At 48.0% G+C, this 27,926-nt stretch overlaps 1 protein-coding gene across 1 annotated transcript in view; it reads left to right on the forward strand.

Annotated features, from left to right (window-relative positions):
- Positions 1 to 336: 336 nt before the first annotated feature.
- Positions 337 to 27,926, forward strand: part of WWC3 (WWC family member 3) — a 617,369-nt gene continuing 589,779 nt past the window's right edge. The window contains exon 1 of the mRNA XM_063955530.1: positions 337 to 931. Within this exon, the coding sequence (XP_063811600.1) occupies positions 699 to 931 (233 nt within the window). The 5' untranslated portion in view covers positions 337 to 698. The remainder of the gene's footprint in view (positions 932 to 27,926) is intronic.

Below are 27,926 nucleotides of genomic sequence, written 5' to 3' on the forward strand. Positions count from 1 at the left end.
TCACCAAATTTCCAACAGTATATACTTCTGCATCTTTTGTATAATGTTCACGTGATCCCTTTGACGCATATATTGTGCGTAAATCTGTGGTACTAGCCAGTGCCTCCTGAGCCATTTACCTCACTGCACGTCCTAACACAGCTAACATGCCAGTGCCACCCATCTCATGAGCATCTCCTTCTACAGTAATGCCACAGACCTACAGTGATGCATGTTACATACATGTCACCACACTGGAAAGGAAAAGATAACCGTGTATAACTTTTGCTTCGCATAGTGCATGTGTGCAGTGTCTCCAGCATGTGATGTGACGTACTCAGGCTGGCATGAGGGCGGGTAATATGGGGAAAATGGGAGTAGACTGAGGAGGTTACTCCTGCACTCCTGCAACATGGGGGGAATGGTAGCAATAGCTGGAACTGAGAGAACAGTCATGGAACCGACAGGGCAGCAGCCCTGAGGATCATCAGGCCGCCTGGGAGACCTCCCTATCCCCCCCCACCCCCTCAGACCTCTGACCCCAGTCTGTGAGTGTGAGCCCGGGCAGCAGCAGGACAGGATACCTTCACATAATAATAATAATATAACACAGGCAGCGGGAGGAGGATGTGTGAGGGATCCCGGCTTTCGCTGCCTTAGTGCCGCCGCGCTGTCTGTACTGGGAGAGCAGCAGCTGGGCGCCTGGTGAGCTGGGGGCAATGTCGTGGCTGAGCAGAGGCAGGAGGCGCAGGCGGCAGCAGCAACAGTCGCAGCACCAGGCGCCTCTGCAGCAGCAGCAGCAGCAGCAGCAGCGATGCCCTTCGCCGGGCAGTAAAGACAACTCCGAGCTGCCCCTGCCCGCTGGCTGGGAGGAGGCGAGGGATTACGACGGGAGACTGTTCTACATCGACCATAACACCAGGCAGACCTCCTGGATAGACCCCAGAGACAGGTAACGCGACAGCGGGATATGTGTCATTATAGAGAGAGCGTGTGTGAGAGAGAGACATACTGTACTTATTATAGTATTCTGCCATTCCTCAAATATTAAAACTCCGTATCGTCTCAGATGTATCAGTTTGTGGTCTATTGGGTCTATTTTCTAAGCTTTGGAGAGATAACGTGGACAGAGACAAAGTACTGCCTAGTCAGCTCCTAATAGCCATATTACAGGCTGGGTTTGAAAAACGACAGGAGCTGATTGGCTGGTACTTTATCTCTGTCCACTTTATCTCCAAGGCTTAGGGGTCTATTCACTAAGAAAACGAAAACAGAATTGGTACTTATCACTATACATCGCATCGCTTCGATGCAATGTATAGCTGTAATAAGTAGCAATTCATGTATACTCACCCTTCCGACGATGCGCTGCGGTGTCTGGGGCTCCTGCGGTGAGGTGATCTCCAGCGGTCCCTCCCTGCGATGTGCGGAGTCCAGCGGCGGGTCCCTTTGCGCATGCGCAGCTTGTTGACCTCCCGGCAGGCCGCAATGGTTGTTGGGAGGCCGGGGGCGCGAGGTGCCGAGCAGAGAGCACGGAAGCATTGAGCTTCCCTGTCGTCTCCGCACCACAGTTCAGGTTATGCCGTCCTGAGATGACGAACCTGAACTCCATGGAGAAGCGGAAAGCAGAGCTTTCCGCACCTTCATGAATCGCACCCACAATACAAAGGTATGGTGATGCGATTCAGGCACAGAGCAGGGGTGCCGCTGGAGAAGTCAGAGACTTCTCCACGGTAACCCGCTCTGTGAATTGCAGTAGGCAGAGAAAAGCCCTGTTTAACGCAAAAGTAAATAAACCCCTTAAGCCTTGAACGGAGATAAAGTGGACAGAGATAAAGTACCGGACAGTCAGCTCCTAACTGCCATGTTACAGGTGTGTTTGAAAAGTAGCAGGAGCTGGTTGGTACTTTATCTCTTTCTAGTTTAAGGGGGTATCCATTTACACATGAAGAGACAGCGACAGTTCCCAATGTTTCATCCGTATTTTTTTTTACAGGCTATCCAATTTGGTCGCCTGTAAAAAAAGACATTGTCTCCTGAAAACACACAGGTTCAGTGAAACCTGTGTGTTTTTAGAAGAAACAGCCCAGTTTCCATGTGAAAACGGTCATTAACCGCTGCTATTTGTATACCCCCTAAGGTCAGGTACACATTAGAGCAATATTGATATGATTTTTCGTATCTGAACGCCAAATCGTGCATATCGTCTAATGTGTATGCCTGATTGTGCGCTCCCCTGGGTCGCATGCACCAACTTTTGGTCGGCCGTGTTGCAGGGTCAGTCAGTAGATAACGTGTGCGACCCGGTCCTCGTGTAATGTGTATTGACAGTCTGCTATGGTCTGGGGAAAAGGTAAACTGCCCCGACCATTGGCACGATTGCTTGTCTTGCAGCTGTGTTACCGGCCTATCTCTAAGGATTAGTAGTACATAGGGGCCGATTCAATTGCTGGTCTCCCTGTCTGCCACAAGATAGCGTCCAATGGAGTAATTCAATTCTTGCTCTGTTTGAGTATGCATGCAGCCAGGAAAACACATTTCATCTTACAGCCTCCTGAAGTGCGAGCTGAAATGTGCGTAAACTCTGTGGTTTGGCCCTTGCATGTACTTCAGACGGGTTTAGCTAACGGGGGCAACAGTTATAAAGCCCCGGTGGGCGCCCACAAAATAATTGAATTGGCCCCATAGACCCCCTAAACCGCAGGGACACAGGCTCCGATATTCAATCACTACTACCACATGCGGACACCAGGCTGCTACTATGAATGCGCGGCTTTCGAGCTGCGATGAGCATCGGGATCTCCTGTAGCCCACAGGAGAGAGATTGCAAGATCCCTCTCTGGCGGGGCAGCCCCATTGTAGTTAATGGGCTGAAGCCATCTGAAAATGACGCTAGCACAAGCATGCAAGCGCCGCATAAATTTCTGCCCCCATACAAAACCATGGGGATGACTGATACGAGAGCTGGTGGACCAATATCTCTTGCTTTCTATATTGTTACATATGAGTGACAATTTATTTATTTTGCCCTTGAACTTGCAGAAACAGCAGTAGCGAAATAGCCTAAACAGAAAGAGATTCCTGTACATGGCTGGTGATGTCATGGATGGCCAGTCATCTCTCACCTGTCCTATTTTAGGAAGTATTGTTTTAGTATTATTACATAATGGCAGAACTTTTTCAAGCCATACGTTAAGGTAAAAGTAAAATAATATGTTATGGCAGCAGGACTGTGCACTACTGCTCTGAGCTAGATTGCTCATGATACATGTTATCCAATTGCCTTGCTGCATGCAGATAGTGACACATGGATCCTCACAATGTCCCTGGTAATTTGTCATACAGTAGGAGTGTATTAGCATTCCTTGTTGGTACAGTATAAAGACATACAGTATGCTCCTATAGTTATCACTGGGAAAGTTACGTTGTGCAATAAAGCCAGAACGGATGTAAAATAATAGGTTTGCACACAATTGGTTCAGGGTTCTGCAACCTAAGGGCTTTCAGGAATAGTTCTGCTTGTTGATTCATTAGAAATCAATAAACAGAACTGAGAGATACAGTAAGTGGCATAAATGGCTATTTGTCTATGTATACACTGGCGTTAAATGTCTGCATTTCTGATACATTTTTTTCAAATAGGCTGATACAGCTCTGAAGCATTGCCTGTGCATATATTCTAAGATTTCTCTGACGTCCTAAGTGGATGCTGGGACTCCGTAAGGACCATGGGGATTAGCGGCTCCGCAGGAGACTGGGCACAACTAAAGAAAGCTTTAGGACTACCTGGTGTGCACTGGCTCCTCCCACTAAGACCCTCCTCCAGACCTCAGTTAGATTCTTGTGCCCGGCTGAGCTGGATGCACACTTGGGGCTCTCCTGAGCTCCTAGAAAGAAAGTATATTTAGGTTTTTTATTTTACAGTGAGATCTGCTGGCAACAGACTCACTGCAGCGAGGGACTAAGGGGAGAAGAAGCGTACCTACATAACAGGTGGTAGTTTGGGCTTCTTAGGCTACTGGACACCATTAGCTCCAGAGGGATCGACCGCAGGACCCGACCTTGGTGTTCGTTCCCGGAGCCGCGCCGCCGTCCCCCTTACAGAGCCAGAAGCATGAAGAGTCCGGAAAATCGGCGGCAGAAGACTTCGGTCTTCACCAAGGTAGCGCACAGTACTGCAGCTGTGCGCCATTGCTCCTCATGTACACCTCACACTCCGGTCACTGATGGGTGCAGGGCGCTGGGGGGGGCTCCCTGAGGGCAATATATGACACCTTGGCTGGCAAATCACATCATATATAGTCCTAGAGGCTATATAGATGTAAAATTACCCCTGCCAGTATTCCAGAAAAAGCGGGAGAAAGTCAGCCGAAAAAGGGGCGGGGCTTCTCCCTCAACACACTGGCGCCATTTTCTCTTCACAGTGCAGCTGGAAGACAGCTCCCCAGGCTCTCCCCTGTAGTTTTCAGGCTCAAAGCGTTAAAAAGAGAGGGGGGGCACTAAATTTAGGCGCAATATATGTATACAAGCAGCTATTTGGGGAAAAATCACTCAGTTATAGTGTTAATCCCTGCATTATATAGCGCTCTGGTGTGTGCTGGCATACTCTCTCTCGGTCTCCCCAAAGGACTTTGTGGGGTCCTGTCCTCAGTCAGAGCATTCCCTGTGTGTGTGCGGTGTGTCGGTACGGCTGTGTCGACATGTTGGATGAGGAAGGTTACGTGGAGGCGGAGCAGAGGCCGATAAATGGGATGTCGCCCCCTGTGGGGCCGACACCAGAGTGTATGGATAGGTGGAAGGTATTAACCGACAGTGTCAACTCCTTACATAAAAGGCTGGATGACGTAACAGCTGTGGGACAGCCGGCTTCTCAGCCCGCGCCTGCCCAGGCGTCTCAAAGGCCATCAGGGGCTCAAAAAAAAAAAAACGCCCGTTACCTCAGATGGCAGACACAGATGTCGACACGGAGTCTGACTCCAGTGTCGACGAGGTTGAGACATATACACAATCCACTAGGAACATCCGTTACATGATCTCGGCAATGAAAAATGTGTTACGCATTTTCTGACATGAACCCAAGTACCACATAAAAGGGGTTTTATTTTTGGGGAGAAAAAGCAGTCAGTGTTTTGTTCCCCCATCAGATGAATGAATGAAGTGTGTAAAGAAGCGTGGTTTCCCCCCGATAAGAAACTGGTAATTTCTAAAAAGTTACTGATGGCGTACCTTTTCCCGCCAGAGGATAGGTCACGTTGGGAGATATCCCTTAGGGTGGATAAGGCGCTCACACGTTTGTCAAAAGGTGGCACTGCCGTCTTAGGATACGGCCACCTTGAAGGAACCTGCTGATAAAAAGCAGGAGGCGATCCTGAAGTCTGTATATACACACTCAGGTTATATACTGAAACCTGCAATTGCCTCAGCATAAATAGTGCTGCTGCAGCGTGGTCTGATACCCTGTCAGATAATATTAATACGCTAAGACAGGTATAATATTTTGCTAACATTGAGCATATTTAAGACGTTGTCTTATATATAAAGGATGCACAGAGGGATATTTGCCGGCTGGCATCCAGAATTAATGCAATGTCCATTCTGCCAGGAGGGTATTAGAAACACGGCAGTGGACAGGTGATGCTGCCTGTAAAAGGCACATGGAGATTCTGCCTTATAAGGGTGAGGAATTGTTTGGGGATGGTCTCTGGGACCTCGTATCCACAGCAACAACTGGGAAGAAATTTTTTTTACCTCAGGTTTCCTCACAGCCTAAGAAAGCACCGTATTTTCAGGTACAGTCCTTTCGGCTTCAGAAAAGCAAGCGGGTCAAAGGCGCTTCCTTTCTGCACAGAGACAAGGGAAGAGGGAAAAAAGCTGCACCAGCAGCCAGTTCCCAGGATCAAAAATCTTCCCCCGCTTCCTCTGAGTCCACCGCATTACGCTGGGGCTCCACAGGTGGAGACAGGTGCGGTAGGGGCGCGTCTCGGGAACTTCAGAGACCAGTGGGCTTGCCCACGGGGGATCTCTAGGTTCTGCAAATAGTATCACAGGGATATAGGCTGGAGTTCGAGGCGACTCCCCCTCGCCGTTACCTCACATCAGCCTTGCCTGCTGCCCTCGGAGAAAGGTAGTACTGGCGGCAATTCACAAGCTGTACTTCCAGCAGGTGAAATCAAGGTACCCCTCCTTCAACAAGGCCGGGGTTACTATTCCAAAATGTTGTGGTACCGAAACCAGACGGTTCGGTGAGACCCATTCTAAAATTGAAAGCCTTGAACACTTATATACGAAGGTTCAAGTTCAAAATGGAATCGCTCAGGGCGATTATTGCAAGCCTGGAGAGTTTCATGGTATCACTGGACATCAAGGATGATTACCTGCATGTCCCTATTTACCCTCTTCACCAGGAGTACCTCAATATTGTGGTACAGGATTGTCATTACCAATTCCAGACGTTGCCGTTGGTCTGTCCCCGGCACCGAGGTATTTACCAAGGTAATGGCCGAAATAATTATCCCGTACTTGGACGATCTCCTTATAAAGGCGAGGTCCAGGGAGCAGTTGTTCGTCGGAGTAGCACTATCTCGGGAAGTGCTACAACAGCACGGCTGGATTCTGAATATTCCAAAGTCGCAGCTGGTTCCTACGACGCGTCTACTGTTCCTGGGTATGGTTCTGGACACAGAACAGGATAAAAAGGGTTTCTCCCGGAGGAGAAGTCCAAGGAGTTGTTGTCTCTAGACAGAGACCTCCTAATACGTATACAGGTGTCGGTGCATCAATGCACGCGAGCCCTGGGAAAGATGGTAGCTTCTTACGAAGAAATTCCATTCGCCAGGTCCCATGCAAGGATTTTCCAGTGGGATCTGTTGGACAAGTGGTCCGGGTCGCATCTTCAGATGCATCGGCAGATAACCCTGTCTCCAAGGGTCAGGGTGTCGCTGTTGTGGTGGCTGCAGAGTGCTCATCTTCTAGGGGGCCGCAGATTCGGCATACAGGACTGGGTCCTGGTGACCATGGATGCCAGCCTTCGAGGCTGGGGGGCAGTCACACAGGGAAGGAACTTCCAAGGCTATGGAAAAGTCAGGAGACTTCCCTACACAACTGAGGGCCATTTACAATGCCCTAAGTCAGGCTAGACCCCTGCTTCAACACCGGCCGGTGCTGATCCAGTCAGACAACATCACGGCGGTCGCTCATGTAAACCGACAGGGCGGCACAAGAAGCAGGATGGCGATGGCAGAAGCCACAAGGATTCTCCGATGGGCGGAAAATCATGTGTTAGCACTGTCAGCAGTGTTCATTCCCGGAGTGGACAACTGAGAAGCAGACTTTCTCAGAAGACACGACCTCCACCCGGGAGAGTGGGGACTTCATCCAGAAGTCTTCCAAATGATTGTACACCGTTGGGAAAGGCCACAGGTGGACATGATGGCGTCCCGCCTCAACTAAAAGTTACAAAGATATTGCGCCAGGTCAAGAACCCTCAGGCGATAGCTGTGGACGCTCTGGTAACACCGTGGGTGTACCAGTCGGTGTATGTGTTCCCTTCTCTGCCTCTCTTACCCAGGGTAATGAGAATAATAAGAAGGAGAGGAGTAAGAACTATACTCATTGTTCCGGGTTGGCCAAGAAGAGCTTGGTAACCAGAACTCCAAGAAATGATGTCAGAGGACCCATGGCCTCTGCCGCTCAGACAGGACCTGCTGCAGCAGGGGGCCTGTCTGTTCCAAGACGTACCGCGGCTGCGTTGACGGCATGGCGGTTGAACGCCGGATCCTGAAGGAAAAGGGCATTCCGGAGGAAGTTATCCCTACGCTATTTAAAGCTAGGAAAGAAGTGAACGCAAACCATTATCACCGCATATGGCGGAAATATGTTGCGTACTGTGAGGCCAGGAAGGCCCCAAAGGAGAAATTTCAGCTAGGTCGATTTCTGCACTTCCTACAGTCAGAGGTGACTATGGGCCTAAAATTGGGTTCCATTAAGGTCCAGATTTCGGCTCTATCGATTTTCTTCCAAAATTGAACTGGCTTCACTGCCTGAAGTTCAGACTTTTGTTAAGGGAGTGCTGCATAGTCAGCCCCCGTTTGTGCCTCCAGTGGCACCGTGGGATCTCAACGTGGTGTTGGATTTCCTGAAGTCGCATTGGGTTGAGCCACTTAAATCCGTGGAGCTATAATACCTCACGTGGAAAGTGGTCATTCTGTGGGCCTTGGCGTCGGCCAGGCGTGTATCAGAATTGGCAGCTTTGTCATACAAAAGCCCTTATCTGTATTTTATATGGATAAGGCGGAATTGAGGACTCGTTCCCAATTCCTTCCTAAGGTGGTATCAGTTTTTCATGTGAACCAACCTATTGTGGTGCCTGCGGCTACTTGGGACCTGGAGGATTCCAAGTTACTGGATGTAGTCAGGGCCCTGAAAAGTATATGTTTCCAGGACAGCTGGAGTCAGGAAAACTGACTCGCTATTTCTCCTGCATGCACCCAACAAGTTGGGTGCTCCTGCTTCTAAGCAGTCGATTGCTCGCTGGATCTGTAGCACGATTCAACTTGCACATTCTGCGACTGGACTGCCGCACCCTAAATCTGTAAAAGCCCATTCCACGAGGAAAGGAGCTCTTCTTGGGCGGCTGCCCGAGGGGTCTCGGCTTTACAACTTTGCCGAGCTGTTACTTGGTCGGGTTAAAACATTTTTGTAAGAGTCTACAAGTTTGATACCCTGGCCGAGGAGGACCTAGAGTTTGCTCATTCGGTGCTGCAGAGTCATCCGCACTCTCCCGCCCGTTTGGGAGCTTTGGTGTAATTCCCATGGTCCTTACGGAGTCCCAGCATCCACTTAGGACGTCAGAGAAAATAAGATTTTACTCACCGGTAAATCTATTTCTCGTAGTCCGTAGTGGATGCTGGGCGCCCATCCCAAGTGCGGATTGTCTGCAATACTTGTTTATAGTTATTGCCTAACTAAAGGGTTATTGTTGAGCCATCTGTTGAGAGGCTCAGTTATATTTCATACTGTTAACTGGGTATAGTATCACGAGTTATACGGTGTGATTGGTGTGGCTGGTATGAGTCTTACCCGGGATTCAAAATCCATCCTTATTGTGTCAGCTCTTCCGGGCACAGTATCCTAACTGAGGTCTGGAGGAGGGTCTTAGTGGGAGGAGCCAGTGCACACCAGGTAGTCCTAAAGCTTTCTTTAGTTGTGCCCAGTCTCCTGCGGAGCCGCTAATCCCCATGGTCCTTACGGAGTCCCAGCATCCACTACGGACTACGAGAAATAGATTTACCGGTGAGTAAAATCTTATTTTTGGGAGGGATGCATCAAGCATTGCATGCAATCCGCCACTCTTCATAAACATAATGGAGTTTGCTAACGCCGTATGCATGAAGAAAATCACAAATGGCTCCCAGTAAGAGCTGTCCTTTGCGATAATAGGACTTTCGGTTTATGACCCGGGAGTCCTATCTGCGCATGCATCGACTGATGCCATAGGCATTTCTATAATGGGTGCAGTGTGTGTGGTGCACACGGGCCCCTTGGTCCAGGGGGGCACACACTACACCCATAAATTATACTTGCCATTCCGGAGTCTGCGGCCATTTCCAAGTGATTTCCACACTGGAGATGTCCTCAGGAACAAGGCGTGGACGCCATGTTCACGGAGGCTGCACGTGGGTCCCCTCCTCTGATGCATACGCCGCAGGAGGTGCTAGGATGGAATCTTAGATGGATAGAAGCCCATAGGATTCTCTTGGGTACATTTCAGTTTTGAAGGGCAATTGATTGTGAATTGTGAGCACTAATGTGTAGCATAGTATTATATGTAATATTTAAATCTTTCCTACTCAGCTGCCACATGCGTCTTCAATGCCCCTTAGATCTCCCAACCTGCATGTTCGATGCCTACCAGACCACCATACCCCTTCTGTGCCCCTTGGACCTCCACAGAGGCAATCAGACCGCCTCACATGCAGAGTGTGGTTAGGGAGGGATATTGATAAAGTTAGAATGATGTTGTACATTTCTGTGAATCCTTTGATGTGCCTTCCCAGAGTTATTGGTGTATTAGTACATGCCTCCCCATCAGCCAACAGGGATTCTTATGACCCTGCTGAGCTTAGGTGGAGTGATCTTCAAGGAGATGAGCTGGTCCTGAGTCCCTGCACTGCACACACAGCTGAAATGGCCTGCCGCTGACCTCCACTCTTCAGCTGCCACTCTGACCTCCCTATGCACTCCGGTTGCTGCGTTGATCTCCGCCGAACTCCGAACAAGGAAATCTTGGAATGATTCTACACTGGGGTGTATGGGAATTGTGTCATCACTGTTCCATTCTGTTCCTTTCCGTCTGTTTATTAATGCTATGTGATGCTATTTATGGTATTTTATAGTGTGTGTGTGGGTGGAGTGGCCACAATAACATAAACCATTGTCATCAAGCCCACTTGACTGGGGGAATTGGCGCAATTAGGAGACTGGTCTAATCTCCCGGAATTCTGGTAGAGCTTGAGCGAAAATTGTGAGTATCCTGGACATACTGGGAGGGTAGGCAGAATAGTATATGCTGCAGTGCGACATATGAGGTCTGAGCATCTGTAGGCACTGCTTTGATCCCATTGTACTTACTAGCAGTGAACTGATCTGGCAGTGTCCAAAAGTGCTTCTGTTCGTGAAAGTGGGTATCGTATCATGGGAATCAATAGAGTGAGTGAAAATCTCTATCCATTTAATAGCTTTTATTTGTGTCAAAAATGCAAATAAAGGTATGATTTTAATGCCAGTGGGTAACTATCTTCAGCTGTACACATTTACAAACACATGATTAAGCCATCCAACACTATCAATTTAATTCTGCTAATAGAATGGTTCAATTCAATGAGAGTTCCAACATTGGGTCGTATATATTATTACTAACTGTTCTACCCGTCCTTCGCACAGGAGTTCCTGATTTTCACAGTTGAAAGTTTGGTAAATCTATAGAGCAGTAAATTTGAGACGTCTTGATGTAAGTAAATATTAGTCCATGCTTCTTGGCGTTACCCGAGGAGCACCCGTAGCAGATACGGTAAAAAGTGACAGGACCATTTTTGTAGTTTATTAAATTCTACACACTGGAGGTGCAGTCCAAATTTTGATCCGATTGTCTGTTTGGGCGTTATCATTCCCGCAACACAACCACGCATCGGTAATGATGTCATTATGTCAACCCCCTTTTCATCCCCTTAGGGGAGGTTTATTAAAATTCTAATTTCATCTTCTAGACATATCGGGAAGTAAGAGAATTAGTGATCAGTCAGTCAGTGAGTGAGTGAGTGAGAGTTTACACATTTACATAAATAGATTTTTCTTCTTATTACTACTGTTATTATTAATATCCTTTCTATAACACCAACGGATTACAAAGTGTGTCATAGATAATATTTCACTTTTCACAATAGGACAGCATGAATGGTGTAATGGTTAGCATTGCTGCCTTACTGCCCTGAGGTCTTGGGTTCAATTCACACCGCGACCCTAAATGTGTGGATTTTGTATATTCTCCCTGTTCTTGTGTGGGTTTCCTCTGTGTACTCCGGTTTCCACCTACACTGCAAAAATATACTGGTAGGTTAATTGGCTCCCAACCAAAATGAACCCTAGTTGTATGTGCGTGCCTACATGTGGTAGGGAATACTCATAACGTAGATTGTAAGCTGGGACTGATGTGAATGGGCAAATATTCTCTGGAGTGACGGGTGCGTTGTAGACCGACTCGACCTTCTTTAGTGTCACAGTTGGTCACTATACTTAAGGCGGAATGGCAAAACATACCACCTGTTGTTGTCCAGGAACTTGTGGACAGTTTGCCAAGAAGGGTGTCTGCAGTAATCAATGCACATGGTGGACCTACAAAGTACTGACATCAATAAAATCTTGTCGCTCTATTTGCTCTCACTGTCCAATCACTTTTTCTACATAGTGTCTATGGGTAGGAAGAGAAAATTCTGCAAGCTCCACATCTAAATTATTCACTGGACTAAACTATTTACTGGACAATCACATCAGTCCATGCTTCGCTTGAGCTTACAGTCTCAATTCAGTACATTTAATGACCCTACCTGTAGTATTGTGGGAGGAAACCGCAGTACTTGGAGGAAACCTATATGGGTAGGCAGAGAGAATTCTGCAAGCTCCACATCTAAATTATCTACTGGACTAAACTATCTTCTGGATAATCACATCAGTCCGTGCTTCGCTTGAGCTTACAGTCTACATTCAGTAAATTTAATGACCCTACCTGTAGTAAACTGCAGCACTTGGAGGAAACCTATATGGGTAGGCAGAGAGAATTTTGCAAGCTCCACATCTAAATTATCTACTGGACTAAACTATCTTCTGGATAATCACATCAGTCCGTGCTTCGCTTGAGCTTACAGTCTACATTCAGTAAATTTAATGACCCTACCTGTAGTAAACTGCAGCACTTGGAGGAAACCTATATGGGTAGGAAGAGAGAATTCTGCAAGCGCCACATGTACGGTGAGCTGTGGGGCACTTATACTTCCACATACAGTATATTTAGCTTAAACAATATAACAACTTTATGTTTTGTCATAGGTACCACATATTTTTAAAATAAAAATCATATTGAATGTATTTGTAAATACATATAAAACATATAAATGCATTGTGGTTAAAATGTACATTTATTTGTGATTTAGAATATAATAAAAAAAATCCATTGCAATCACCATTGTGTATGTAACCAGCATCAGATGCAAGACAAGTTTTCCACTTTAGAAACCCCCCGAGTTATTCCTTTATAGTTATATTTTTTTTATAGTATAAATCCAAAGCCGGCCCTAGGCATAAGCAAACTAGGCAATTGCCTAGGGCATCTGGTATGTCTAGGGGCACTAGCAGCTTCTGCTGATTAAAATGATACGCGCCATGCCTATATTCTGTGTGTAGCATTTCGTATGCAGATACAGCCACAGTCGCACAAAGTATATAGGCATGCCGCATATCATTTCTCATACGTCCTAGAGGATGCCGGGGTAACCAAAAGAACCATGGGGTATAGACGGGATCCGCAGGAGACATGGGCACACTGAGGAGACGTATAAAGTTTCTCGGGAAAAGACTTTTGTTAGGTTTTTTTATTTTCAGGGAGACTGCTGGCACCAGGCTCCCTGCCTCGTGGGCCTAAGGGGAAAGAAGTATGACCTACTTCCAGTGAGTTCAAAGGCTCTGCTTCTGGCTACAGGACACCATTAGCTCCTGAGGGTTTGATTGCTAGGTACGCCTAGATGCTCGCTCCCAGAGCCGGCCGTCACCCCCCTTACAGAGCCAGAAGTCAGAAGACAGGTGAGTAGAAGAAGATCAGAAGACTTCAGTGACGGCTTTATGAGGTACCGCACAGCGATTGCGCGCCATGCTCCCACACACACAGCAGCACTACAGGATGCAGGGCGTGGGGGGGCACCCTGGGCAGCAGATAAACCTCAAAATGGACTGGCAAGAGGGGACATAAGTGCCTAGGCACTGTCCTAACCCCCACCAGTGTAAATATATATTTTTTAAAAGCGGGACTGAAGCGCGCCATTAAGGGGACGGAGCTTCGTCCTCACAGTTCACAGAGCTCAGCGCCATTTTCCTCTCCACAAGGCTGCAGAGACGCTGGTCCTTCCTCATACTTCTGACTAAGTATCAGGGTGCAAAATGGGAGGGGGGGCACAGGAATATTGGTGCAATATATATTTATTATAAAAGCGCTGCAGGTCTGGGGTATTCTTTAGTGTTCCAGAACCGGTGATTAGGCGCTGGGTTGTGAGCTGGCAAAACTCCCTCTGTGTCTCTCTGACAGGCTTTGCTGTGGGTCTGTCCCCTATATGCCCGTGTGTCTGTGGGTGTTTGGGACACGTGTGTCGGCATGTCTGAGGCTGAGTGCTCTTCCCAGGAGGAGGCTGTATTAGAGGCACAAACGGCTGTGGGAGTGACCCTGTCGGCACCGCCTACTCCTGATTGGGTAAATGTGTTGAATGCCTTGAATGCTAATGTGGCTCGTATTAGTAAGAGATTAGATAAATCTGATCTCAGAACCAGGCATGGAAGAAATCTGTGGAGGATGTGTTATTACAGGTACAGACCTCTTCGGGTTCACAAAAACGTTTGTTTGCCCAGTTGACAGACATAGATACCGACACAGACACTGACTCCAGTGTCGACTATAGTGATTCCAGATTGGATCCTAAATTAGCAAAGAGTATTCAGTAGATGATTGTGGCGGTAAAAGACGTTTTCTCTGACGTCCTAGTGGATGCTGGGGACTCCGTCAGGACCATGGGGAATAGCGGCTCCGCAGGAGACAGGGCACAAAATTTAAAAGTTTGACCACTAGGTGGTGTGTACTGGCTCCTCCCCCTATGACCCTCCTCCAAGCCTCAGTTAGGTTTTTGTGCCCGTCCGAGCAGGGTGCAATCTAGGTGGCTCTCATAAAGAGCTGCTTAGAGTAAAAGTTTTGATAGTTTTATTATTTTCAGTGAGTCCTGCTGGCAACAGGCTCACTGCAACGAGGGACCTAGGGGAGAAGAAGTGAACTCACCTGCGTGCAGGATGGATTTGCTTCTTAGGCTACTGGACACTAGCTCCAGAGGGACGATCACAGGTACAGCCTGGATGGGTCACCGGAGCCGCGCCGCCGACCCCCTTGCAGATGCCGAAGTAAGAAGAGGTCCAGAAACCGGCGGCTGAAGGATTTTCAGTCTTCATGAGGTAGCGCACAGCACTGCAGCTGTGCGCCATTGCGCTCAGGCACACTTCACACCGGCGGTCACTGAGGGTGCAGGGCGCTGGGGGGGGCGCCCTGGGCAGCAATGTTAATACCTTTCTGGCTAAAAAGAATACATCACATATAGTCCATGAGGCTATATGGATGTATTTCACCCCTGCCAGGTCTCAGAAAAACCGGGAGAAGAGCCCGCCGGAATAGGGGGCGGGGCCTATCTCCTCAGCACACAGCGCCATTTTCCTACACAGCTCCGCTGCTAGGAAGGCTCCCAGGCTCTCCCCTGCACTGCACTACAGAAACAGGGTAAAAAACAGAGAGGGGGGGCATTTTTTGGCGATATTATATATATATTTAAGCAGCTATAAGGAAACAACACTTATATAAGGTTGTTCCTATATAATATAGCGCTTTGGTGTGTGCTGGCAAACTCTCCCTCTGTCTCCCCAAAGGGCTAGTGGGGTCCTGTCTTCTATCAGAGCATTCCCTGTGTGTCTGCTGTGTGTCGGTACGTGTGTGTCGACATGTATGAGGACGATGTTGGTGTGGAGGCGGAGCAATTGCCGGTAATGGTGATGTCACCCCCTAGGGAGTCGACACCGGAATGGATGGCTTTGTTTATGGAATTACGTGATAATGTCAGCACGCTGCAAAAGTCGGTTGACGACATGAGACGACCGGCAAACCAGTTAGTACCTGTACAGGCGTCTCAAACACCGTCAGGGGCTGTAAAACGCCCTTTGCCTCAGTCGGTCGACACAGACCCAGACACGGACACCGAATCTAGTGTCGACGGTGAAGAAACGAACGTATTTTCCAGTAGGGCCACACGTTATATGATCACGGCAATGAAGGAGGCTTTGCATATCTCTGATACTGCAAGTACCACAAAAAGGGGTATTATGTGGGGTCTGAAAAAACTACCTGTAGTTTTTCCTGAATCAGAGGAATTGAATGACGTGTGTGATGAAGCGTGGGTTACCCCTGATAAAAAACTGCTAATTTCAAAGAAGTTATTGGCGTTATACCCTTTCCCGCCAGAGGTTAGGGCGCGCTGGGAAACACCCCCTAGGGTGGACAAGGCGCTCACACGTTTATCCAAACAAGTGGCGTTACCGTCTCCTGATACGGCCGCCCTCAAGGATCCAGCTGATAGGAGGCTGGAAAATACTCTAAAAAGTATATACACACATACTGGTGTTATACTGCGACCAGCAATCGCCTCAGCCTGGATGTGCAGTGCTGGGGTGGCTTGGTCGGATTCCCTGACTGAAAATATTGATACCCTGGATAGGGACAGTATTTTATTGACTATAGAGCAATTAAAGGATGCATTCCTTTATATGCGAGATGCACAGAGGGATATCTGCACTCTGGCATCAAGAGTAAGTGCGATGTCCATATCTGCCAGAAGAAGTCTATGGACACGACAGTGGTCAGGCGATGCGGATTCCAAACGGCATATGGAAGTATTGCCGTATAAATGGGAGGAATTATTTGGGGTCGGTCTATCGGATTTGGTAGCCACGGCAACAGCCGGGAAGTCCACCTTTTTACCTCAAGTCCCCTCCCAGCAGAAAAAGACGCAGTCTTTTCAGCCGCAGTCCTTTCGTTCCTATAAGAACAAGCGAGCAAAAGGACATTCATATTTGCCCCGAGGCAAAGGAAAGGGTAAGAGACTGCAGCAAGCAGCCCCTTCCCAGGAGCAGAAGTCCTCCCCGGCTTCTGCAAAGGCCTCAGCATGACGCTGGGACCTTACAAGCGGACTCAGGGGCGGTGGGGGGTCGCCTCAAGAATTTCAGCGCACAGTGGGCTCACTCGCAGGTGGACCCCTGGATCCTGCAGGTAGTATCTCAGGGTTACAGGTTGGAATTCGAGAAGTCTCCCCCTCGCCGGTTCCTAAAATCTGCTTTGCCAACGTCTCCCTCAGACAGGGCGACGGTATTGGAAGCCATTCACAAGCTGTATTCTCAGCAGGTGATAATCAAGGTACCCCTTCTACAACAGGGAAAGGGGTATTACTCCACGCTATTTGTGGTACCGAAGCCGGACGGCTCGGTAAGACCTATTCTAAATCTGAAATCTCTGAACCTGTACATACAAAAATTCAAGTTCAAGATGGAGTCACTCAGAGCAGTAATAGCGAATCTGGAAGAAGGGGATTTTATGGTGTCCTTGGACATCAAGGATGCTTACCTTCATGTCCCAATTTGCCCTTCACACCAAGGGTACCTCAGGTTCGTGGTACAAAACTGTCATTATCAGTTTCAGACGCTGCCGTTTGGATTGTCCAGGGCACCCAGGGTCTTTACCAAGGTAATGGCCGAAATGATGATCCTTCTTCGAAGAGAAGGCGTATTAATTATCCCTTACTTGGACGATCTCCTGATAAGGGCAAGATCCAGAGAACAGCTGGAGGTCGGAGTAGCACTAACTCAAGTAGTGCTCCAACAGCACGGGTGGATTCTGAATTTTCCAAAATCCCAACTGATCCCGACGACACGTCTGCTGTTCCTAGGGATGATTCTGGACACTGTTCAGAAAAAGGTATTTCTTCCGGAGGAGAAAGCCAGGGAGTTATCCGAACTCGTCAGGAACCTCCTAAAACCAGGGACAGTGTCTGTGCATCAATGCACAAGAGTCCTGGGAAAAATGGTGGCTTCTTACGAAGCGATTCCATTCGGCAGATTCCATGCACGAATTTTTCAGTGGGATCTGCTAGACAAATGGTCCGGATCGCATCTGCAGATGCATCAGCGGATAAAATTGTCGACAAGGACAAGGGTCTCTCTGCTATGGTGGTTGCAGAGTGCTCATCTGTTAGAGGGCCGCAGATTCGGCATACAGAACTGGGTCCTAGTGACCACGGATGCCAGCCTGAGAGGCTGGGGAGCGGTCACGCAAGGAAGAAACTTCCAGGGCGTGTGGTCAAGCCTGGAAACGTCTCTTCACATAAATATACTGGAACTAAGAGCAATCTACAATGCTCTAAGCCTGGCAAAACCTCTGCTTCAGGGTCAGCCGGTGTTGATCCAGTCGGACAACATCACGGCAGTCGCCCACGTAAACAGACAGGGCGGCACAAGAAGCAGGAGGGCAATGGCAGAAGCTGCAAGGATTCTTCGCTGGGCGGAAAATCATGTGATAGCACTGTCAGCAGTGTTCATCCCGGGAGTGGACAACTGGGAAGCAGACTTCCTCAGCAGACACAATCTTCACCCGGGAGAGTGGGGACTTCATCCAGAAGTCTTCCACATGATTGTAGTCCATTGGGAAAGACCAATGGTGGACATGATGGCGTCCCGCCTCAACAAAAAACTGGACAGGTATTGCGCCAGGTCAAGAGACCCTCAGGCAATAGCTGTGGACGCTCTGGTAACACCATGGGTGTACCAGTCAGTGTATGTGTTCCCTCCTCTGCCTCTCATACCCAAGGTACTGAGAATTATACGGCAAAGGGGAGTAAGAACGATACTAGTGGCTCCGGACTGGCCAAGAAGGACTTGGTACCCGGAACTTCAGGAGATGCTCACGGAAGATCCGTGGCCTCTACCTCTAAGAAGGGATCTGCTTCAGCAGGGACCGTGTCTATTCCAAGACTTACCGCGGCTGCGTTTGACGGCATGGCGGTTGAACGCCGGATCCTAAGGGAAAAAGGCATTCCGGAAGAGGTCATCCCTACCCTGGTCAAAGCCAGGAAGGAGGTGACTGCACAACATTATCACCGCAAATTTCGGCCCTGTCGATTTTCTTCCAGAAAGAATTGGCTTCAGTTCCTGAAGTCCAGACTTTTGTAAAAGGAGTACTACATATACAGCCCCCGGTTGTGCCCCCAGTGGCACCGTGGGATCTCAATGTAGTTTTGGATTTTCTCAAATCCCATTGGTTTGAGCCACTCAAATCGGTAGATTTGAAATTTCTTACATGGAAAGTAACCATGCTACTGGCCCTGGCTTCAGCCAGGAGAGTGTCGGAATTGGCGGCTTTATCGTATAAAAGCCCATATCTGATTTTCCATTCGGACAGGGCAGAATTGAGGACGCGTCCTCATTTTCTGCCTAAGGTGGTATCAGCGTTTCACCTGAACCAGCCTATTGTGGTGCCTGCGGCTACTAGCGATTTGGAGGATTCCAAGTTGCTGGACGTTGTCAGAGCATTGAAAATATATATTTCAAGGACGGCTGGAGTCAGAAAATCTGACTCGCTGTTTATACTGTATGCACCCAACAAGCTGGGTGCTCCTGCTTCTAAGCAGACGATTGCTCGTTGGATTTGTAGCACAATTCAACTGGCACATTCTGTGGCAGGCCTGCCACAGCCTAAATCTGTCAATGCCCACTCCACAAGGAAGGTGGGCTCATCTTGGGCGGCTGCCCGAGGGGTCTCGGCATTACAACTCTGCCGAGCAGCTACGTGGTCAGGGGAGAACACGTTTGTAAAAATCTACAAATTTGATACCCTGGCTAAGGAGGACCTGGAGTTCTCTCATTCGGTGCTGCAGAGTCATCCGCACTCTCCCGCCCGTTTGGGAGCTTTGGTATAATCCCCATGGTCCTGACGGAGTCCCCAGCATCCACTAGGACGTCAGAGAAAATAAGAATTTACTCACCGGTAATTCTATTTCTCGTAGTCCGTAGTGGATGCTGGGCGCCCATCCCAAGTGCGGATTGTCTGCAATACTTGTACATAGTTATTGTTACAAAAAAATCGGGTTGTTTATTGTTGTGAGCCATCTTTTCAGAGGCTCCTACGTTATCATACTGTTAACTGGGTTCAGATCACAAGTTGTACGGTGTGATTGGTGTGGCTGGTATGAGTCTTACCCGGGATTCAAAATCCTTCCTTATTGTGTACGCTCGTCCGGGCACAGTATCCTAACTGAGGCTTGGAGGAGGGTCATAGGGGGAGGAGCCAGTACACACCACCTAGTGGTCAAACTTTTAAATTTTGTGCCCTGTCTCCTGCGGAGCCGCTATTCCCCATGGTCCTGACGGAGTCCCCAGCATCCACTACGGACTACGAGAAATAGAATTACCGGTGAGTAAATTCTTATTTTCCATATTTCCGAGGACCCTGCTGTTCCTGATACAAGGTTTTGTATGTATAAAGAAAAAAACCTGTGGTAACGTTTCCTCCCTCTCATGAACTGGTTTGAAAAGGTTTGGGAAAGCCCTGACAAAAAGTTTCAGATTCCCAAAAGGATTCAGGTGGCGTATCCGTATCCCTCTGGGGATAGGGAAAAGTGGGAGTCACCCATCATTGTGGACAAGGCCCTCTCCCGCTTGTCTAAAAAGGTGGCTCTCCCGTCTCCTGATACGGCAGCCCTTAAGGACCCTGCAGTTCGCAAACAGGAAAAAACGTAAAAAAATTTATGCCACCACGGGTACGCTGCTCAGAGCAGCCATAGCGTCTGCGTGGGTGAGTAGCGCTATCGAAAAGTGGGCAGATAACTTGTCATCTGAGATAGATACCCTAGATAGGGATAGCGTCCTTTTGACACTGGGTCATATCAGGGACGCGGCGGCCTACCTAAAGGAAACGGTGAGAGATATTGGCCTTTTGGGATCAAAAGCCAATGCCATGGCAGTCTCAGCTAGGCGAGCATTGTGGATCCATCAATGGAATGCTGATGCTGACTCCAGGAAAAATATGGAATCCTGCCATATAAAGGTGGTGTCTTGTTTGACGGCCTCGCTAATTTTGTATCTACAGCTACCGCGGGTAAGTCATTATTTTTGCCTTACGTTCCTTCACAACAAAAGAAAACACACCACTACCAGATGCAGTCCTTTCGGCCCAATAAATACAGGAAGGGACGAGGTTCTTTCTTCCTTGCTACTAGAGGAAGGGGAAGGGGTAAAAGATCACCGGCCTCGGCAGGTTCCCAGGAGTAGAAGTCCTCCCCAGCTTCTGCCAAATCCACCGCATGACGCTGGGGCTCCTCTGCGGGAGTCCGCATCGGTGGGGGCACGTCTCAAACTCTTCAGTCAGTTCTGGGTTAGTTCGGACCTGGACCCATGGTTTTTAGAAATAGTGTCCCAGGGGTACAAACTATATTTTCAGACATTCCCCCTCGCCGATTTTTCAAATCGGCCTTACCAGCTTCTCTTCCGGACAGGGAGGTAGTATGCGACGCAATACAAAAGTTTTGTCAAAATCAGGTCATTATCAAGGTTCCCCCGTCACAATAGGGAGAAGGCTTTTATTCGAGCCTGTTCGTGGTCCCAAAGCCGGACGGCTCGGTCAGACCAATCCTGAACCTAAAATCCCTCAATTTCTACCTAAGGAAATTCAAATTCAAGATAAATTCTCTCCGAGCAGTGATCTCCAGTCTGGAGGAAGGGGATTTTATGGTGTTGGTAGACATAAAGGATGCCTACTTACATGTTCCCATTTATCCTCCGCATCAGGCTTACCTGAGGTTTGCAATTCAGGATTGTGATTACCAATTTCAGACGTTGCCGTTTGGTCTGTCCACGGCTCTGAGGATTTTCACCAAAGTGATGGCGGAAATGATGGTTCTCCTTCGCAAGCAAGGAATCACGATTATCCCGTACTTGGACGATCTCCTGATAAAGGCGAGATCCAGGGACCAACTGGTGCAGAACATTACACTCGCCCTGGCAGTTCTGCAACAACACGGTTGGCTCCTAAATTTGCCAAAATCACAGTTGATCCCGACGTCGCGGCTGTCGTTTTTGGGAATGATTCTGGACACAGAATTACAGAGAGTTTTTCTTCCAGTGGAAAAGGCTCTGGAAATTCAGAATCTGGTCAGACAAATTCTGAAACCAGCAAGAGTGTCAGTCCATCAATGCACTCGTTTGCTGGGGAAGATGGTGGCGGCATACAAGGCCATTCAGTTTGGCAGGTTCCATGCCAGGGTGTTTCAGTGGGACCTGTTGGACAAGTGGTCCGGATCCCACCTGCACATGCACCGGAAAATAATTCTGTCTTCCAAGACCAGAATGTCACTCCTGTGGTAGCCGCACAGCTCTCACCTCCTAGAGGGGCGCAGGTTCGGGATCCAGGACTGGATCCTAGTAACCACGGATGCGAATCTCCGAGGCTGGGGGGCAGTCACACAAGGGGAAAACTTCCAGGGAAGATGGTCAAGCCTGGAAACTTGTCTACACATAAACGTTCTGGAGTTAAGAGCCATTTACAATGCCCTTCTTCAAGCAGAACATCTGCTTCGCAATCTGCCCGTACTGATCCAGTCGGACAATATAACAGCAGTAGCGTACATAAACCGCCAAGGCGGAACAAAAAGCAGAGCGGCAATGGCAGAGGCCACGAGGGTTCTCCGCTGGGCGGAAAGACATACAATCGCTCTGTCAGCGGTCTTCATTCCGGGACTGGACAACTGGGAAGCAGACTTCCTCAGCAGACACGATCTCCATCCAGGAGAGTGGGGTCTTCATCAAGAGGTCTTCACAGAAGTGACAGGTCTTTGGGGAATTCCTCAAGTAGACATGATGGCGTCTCGTCTCAACAAGAAGCTTCAGAGATATTGTTCCAGGTCGAGGGATCCTCAAGCAATAGCAGTGGATGCCCTAGTGACACCATGGGTGTTTCAGTCGGTGTATGTATTCCCTCCGCTTCCGCTCATTCCAAAAGTGCTAAAGATCATAAGAAGAACAAAGGATCCTCATTGTTCCAGACTGGCTAAGGAGGGCTTGGTATCTGGATCTTCAGGAATTACTCATAGAAGATCCCTGGCCTCTTCCTCTATGAGAGGATCTGTTACAACAGGGGCCGTGCGTGTATCAAGACTTACCGCTTGGCGGTTGAACGCCAGATCCTAACCCGAAAGGGTATTCCCAGTGAAGTCATTCCCACACTTCTTCAGGCTAGAAAGGGAGTAACGTCCAAACATTACCACCGTATTTGGAGAAAATATGTGTCTTGGTGTGAATCCAAGAAGGCTCCTACGGAAGAATTTCAGTTAGGACGTTTTCTCCATTTTGTACAGGCAGGTGTGGATGCGGGCTTGAAGTTGGGCTCAATTAAAGTACAAATCTTAGCCTTATCGGTTTTCTTTCAGAAACAATTGGCCTCCCTTCTAGAGGTTCAAACTTTCGTGAAAGGCGTGTTGCACATCCAACCACCATTTGTGCCCCCAGTGGCACCATGGGATCTTAATGTGGTGTTGCAGTTCCTTCAATCACATTGGTTTGAACCTTTACAAAAGGTGGAATTGAAATTTGTTACTTGGAAAGTGGTCATGCTGTTGGCCTTGGCATCCGCAAGGCGGATATCGGAGTTAGCGGCATTGTCTCACAAGAGCCCTTATTTGATCTTCCATGAAGATAGAGCAGAGTTGAGGACTCGTCAGCAATTTCTGCCGAAGGTGGTTTCGTCGTTCCACATGAACCAATCTATTGTGGTGCCAGTGGCTACTGATGCCTTAGTGGAGTCGAAGTCTCTCGATGTGGTCAGAGCTTTGAAAAATTATGTCGCCAGGACAGCACGGATTAGGAAAACGGAGGCCCTGTATGATCCCAACAAGACTGGGGCTCCTGCTTCCAAACAGACTATTGCACGCTGGGTCTGTTCTACGATTCAGCAGGCTCATTCTACGTCTGGATTGCCGTTACCGAAATCGCTGAAGGCCCATTTTACCAGGAAGGTGGGCGCGTCCTGGGCGGCTGCCCGGGGGGGGGGGGATCTCGGCATTACAACTATGCCGAGCAGCTACTTGGTCGGGTTCAAACACTTTTGCAAAGTTTTACAAGTTCGATACCCTGGCCGAGGAGCACCTCATGTTTGGTCAATCGGTGCTGCAGAGTCATCCGCACTCTCCCGCCCGTTCTAGAGCTTTGGTATAACCCCATGGTTCTTTTGGTTACCCCAGCATCCTCTAGAACGTATGAGAAAATAGGATTTTAATACCTACCGGTAAATCCTTTTCTCTTAGTCCGTAGAGGATGCTGGGCGCCCGTCCCAGTGCGTACTGTATCTGCTGTTATTAGTTCTGGTTATACACAGGTTGTGTTACGTTATAGTCAGCCTGTTGCTGACATTGTTCATGCCGTTGGCTGGAGTTCTGTTGAATGCCATGTTGTGCGGCGTGTTTGAGGTGTGAGCTGGTATGTATCTCACCTTAATTTAACAATAATTCCTTTCCTCGAAATGTCCGTCTCCCTGGGCACAGTTCCTATAACTGGAGTCTGGAGGAGGGGCATAGAGGGAGGAGCCAGTTCACACCCATTCAAAGTCTTAAAGTGCCCATGTCTCCTGCCGATCCCGTCTATACCCCATGGTTCTTTTGGTTACCCCAGCATCCTCTACGGACTAAGAGAAAAGGATTTACTGGTAGGTATTAAAATCCTATTTTTAGTCAGCAGAAGCTGCTTGTGTATCCTAGCCACATAGCAATGCAAATAAGATGCATTTTCATAAAAAAATAGGCACCCGACGTTAGCAGAGCTGCCAGTTGACTCACGCCAGGAACTATATGTGTCATTATGTGTATAAGGGCATTAATAATAATGTGTTACATATGTGTAAGGGGCACTATGTATGTTATTATTTGTATAAGGGCACTAATAATGTGCAGCATATGTGTAAGGGACATTATGTGTGTCATGTGTAAGGGCATTAACAATGTGTGGCATATGTGTAAGGGAAATTATGTGTATAAAGGCATTAATAAGGGTTGGCATAATGTGTAAGGCGCATTATGTTTATAAGGACATTAATAGTGTGTGTCATATGTGTAAGGGTCATTACTGTGTGGTATTATGTGTATAAATGCATTACCAATGTGTGGCATTATGTGTATAAGGTGCTCTACTGTGTGGCGTAACATATAGAAAGGGCACTACTGTGTGGTCTAATGTGAATAAAGAGCAATATGGTGTGGTGTAATGTGAATAAGGAGCAATTCAGTGTGATGTAATGTGAAAAAGGGGCACTACTGTGAGGAGTAACATATATAAGGTAAAGTGGTACTACTGTGTGAAGTAATGTGAATAAGGGACACTATCGCATTATAAATTGTGAATAAAGTTGCACTACTGTGAGGCATAAGTTGAATTTGGGTTACTATTGTGTGGCCATGCCCCTTGCCAGCAAAAACACATATCTTTTTGGGCTGTGCGCCGAATGTGCACACTGTTCTGATTTAAATTACAGGGGGTAGAAAAAAAAAAAGGACTTCTATGGGTGGGGGGTGATGGTGCTGGGAAAGGGGTGCAAGGTCAGAGGCGCAACCAGCGGTGGTGCTAGGGGGCACCAACCAAAATCTTGCCTAGGGCATCATATTGGTTAGGGCCGGCTTTGTATAAATCCCCATGATAGGGTCTGATTCAGAGGCGCATGTAGCCCGTGTGCAATGCTGAGGTTTATGTGGTTGAGCGATTATGTGCTACTGTGCATGTGTGAAACATTCAGAAAACCCCTATGGTGCATGCAGTACCGTGACTGTACACACAAAGGCGCTGTTGCATACGGCTCACATGGGATCAGAAATGGAGCTGCAAAGCAATGGGCGTTCCTAAGCGGTGACTGGGCGGTGTACTGAAGTGACCACAAGAAAAGTCTGTAAAAGGGTTAGGTGTTTAGCCAAATCTTAAAATATGCTTTGCATTATTTTTGATCAAATTGAAGTGCATTCTGTAGTGGCAGATGGCTATGGACATATCCAGTTCCCTGCAGTGGCATACAATAGCTTCTGCCAGCATCATTTAGGTATTGATAGCTCAAGCAAAGCCATGACAGCAGTGTCAAAGTGTGCAGCTAAATATAAAAAATGCTGAATACTTGACCCAGGTTAGGACTTGCTGATAACAGAGTTGCACTGAAGTGTGTAGTAAAGAGTAAAGGCCCATACACACTTGACGATAAAATGAGCGACGTCGTTCATTTCAGCCCTCATCAACTACGTCGCTCATTATATCGTCAAGTGTGTATGCATCCGACGACCACCGATGCGCGGCCCCGCGGGACGTTAACGACCCTCGCTTATCTGTGGAGCATGTATGCTCAATTTCCACTATGGTCGTTACCGACCAGAGACGTCGTTGAATGTGTATGGTGTGAACGACCAGCGACCAAGCCACTGTTCACCAGCCCTGTTCCCAGCTCATTATTTTAATAAACTGTTCAGCTTGGATGCTTCAACGATGAATGGTCTTTGGTCGTTGGTAGTGTGTATGCTCATGTCGTTTGCTCAGCTGTTCAAGGGAAGTTCAAGGGAAGTCGTTAATGACGGTCGTTAACGACGTGTGCATCGTCAAGTGTGTATGGGCCTTAAGGCCAGGCATACTACATAATGCTATAATCGGCCTGATCTACTGATTATCAGCAGATCGGGAATATATTTGCATACTGTACGGGCAACAGATCAGCGATGATGGTTGGCCTTGAAAAATATTCCAACATGCCCGACTGATCTGAAAATTGTTAGGTGGCATCTTTCAGTGTATGCGCTGCCGCGTCTGTCTGATATTTTACTTGTTCCTTCCCAGAGGAGGAAAGCAGATTTCGTGGCCATACATTGTGAAAAATCTCTGAGTGGGCCTGATTCAGAGGTAGATTTCACACAATGCGATGTTTGCGTAGCTGAGCGATATTTTTTTTGTAGCCGCAAGCAGGGAGGATTTATTTACAAATTGATTAATAGGGACCATTTTGGAGAGGTTATGAAGTTGCGGAAAATACATGCGTGTCGCAACTGCATTCCATATGCAGAAAACATGGCGTCAGCATCTTAATTCCCACGGCCATTCTGTACAACCTTAGGGTGAGTCAGATGGTCAGTTATCGAAGGATCTAAGACCGCTGTTTTACGCAGTTGCTTGGATCTGCGAAGCCACTGCTGAGCGCATCAAAACACTTCCAGACAGCGGTAGCATTAGCATATATTCGCACATCCGCTGCATGTGGGGTTGCAGCATTAACGTATATCGACCCATTGTGCTTTGAATCTATGGGCGGGATTGAAATGTTTTATTGCCCCCGATCTCCCGTCTAAAGTGACGGGAGATCGTGGGGCGATATTCTAATGGCCCCGGTTATCGTGCCGATCGCGCCCATAAGAAACGGGTTTAGCCGCGTAAACCAGCTAAACCTGACTAAAGACATGGGCGCGATTGTGAAAGTCCCGTTTGGGCATCCAAACAGGTCAGTTTTCGCGCATTAAGGCTCACCAACCCTGGGGGTGGTGAGCTGAAATGCTGATATCGCACCCATCGGCAGCAACATTTGAATACTGCCAGCGGGCACGATGGGGGCGGGAGGGGGGGGGGGGGCAAAAGATTTGGAGCCTGCCCTATGAGTTCTAGAAACTACAGATGTGTCCTCTTACATCCTTGCTGCAGTCACTCTATACAGCCCATCACATTGCGCCATGCCTTGGCTGGACTCGTTAGCGCAGAGTGTCTTTTTTTGCGTTTTATCCCGCAAAAAATGCGTCTTAGTCGCAAAGTATTTGTTATGAATGGAGAGATGTACCTGAACAGAATCTTGAGTTGATGAAGAGATGGGAAACTTGACACGACGCATGAGGAATAACTTGACACACAGTCGATCTTCTGACAATAGCCCTGGACACCTCGGTGTAAGACTCGTAGAGTAACACACAGCAGGTCTTCTTGCCTATAAGAGCCGCTTTTACCTTAAGACTTTATGGGGGAGATTCAATTGTTTGAAAAGTCAGTTGGGTGTCTGTTTTTTCCTATCTAATAGACAGGAAAAAACAGACACCCAACTGACTTTTCAAACATTTGAATTCCCCCCCTATATGTCTACCGATACTGGGATGCATACCAGGACTTATGCCACTGGAGGCAGTACAAACTTACCCCCGAGACGACCAGAGTTATCAGTCGGTGGTGGAGACTAAATAGGTGTATTTAACTAGTCTAATATTCGGGTAGGGAACTAGGCTGAGACAGTGAGAAGGTACGGAGAACTGGCAGTTGAGATGGAAGAGTGTAACGGTGGATAATGAGGTGTAATGATGATTGCAGCAGCAGTGTGTGAGCAAAAGAAAATGGCAAATGGTAACAAGGAATGTACAAAAGTACGAAACGGGCAATAACAAAAGATTGTGTGGAAAATCCACACAGCACCGGAGGCATACAGGAACAGGGCAGGAATGAATCAGCCAGAGTTTCTTTGAATAGGACCCGCAGTTTCTTCAATGAAGCAGGAACTATAACCAGAGGTT

This window comes from Pseudophryne corroboree, chromosome 2 (genome assembly GCF_028390025.1).
Source record: "Pseudophryne corroboree isolate aPseCor3 chromosome 2, aPseCor3.hap2, whole genome shotgun sequence".
NCBI classification, from domain to species: Eukaryota; Metazoa; Chordata; class Amphibia; order Anura; family Myobatrachidae; genus Pseudophryne; species Pseudophryne corroboree.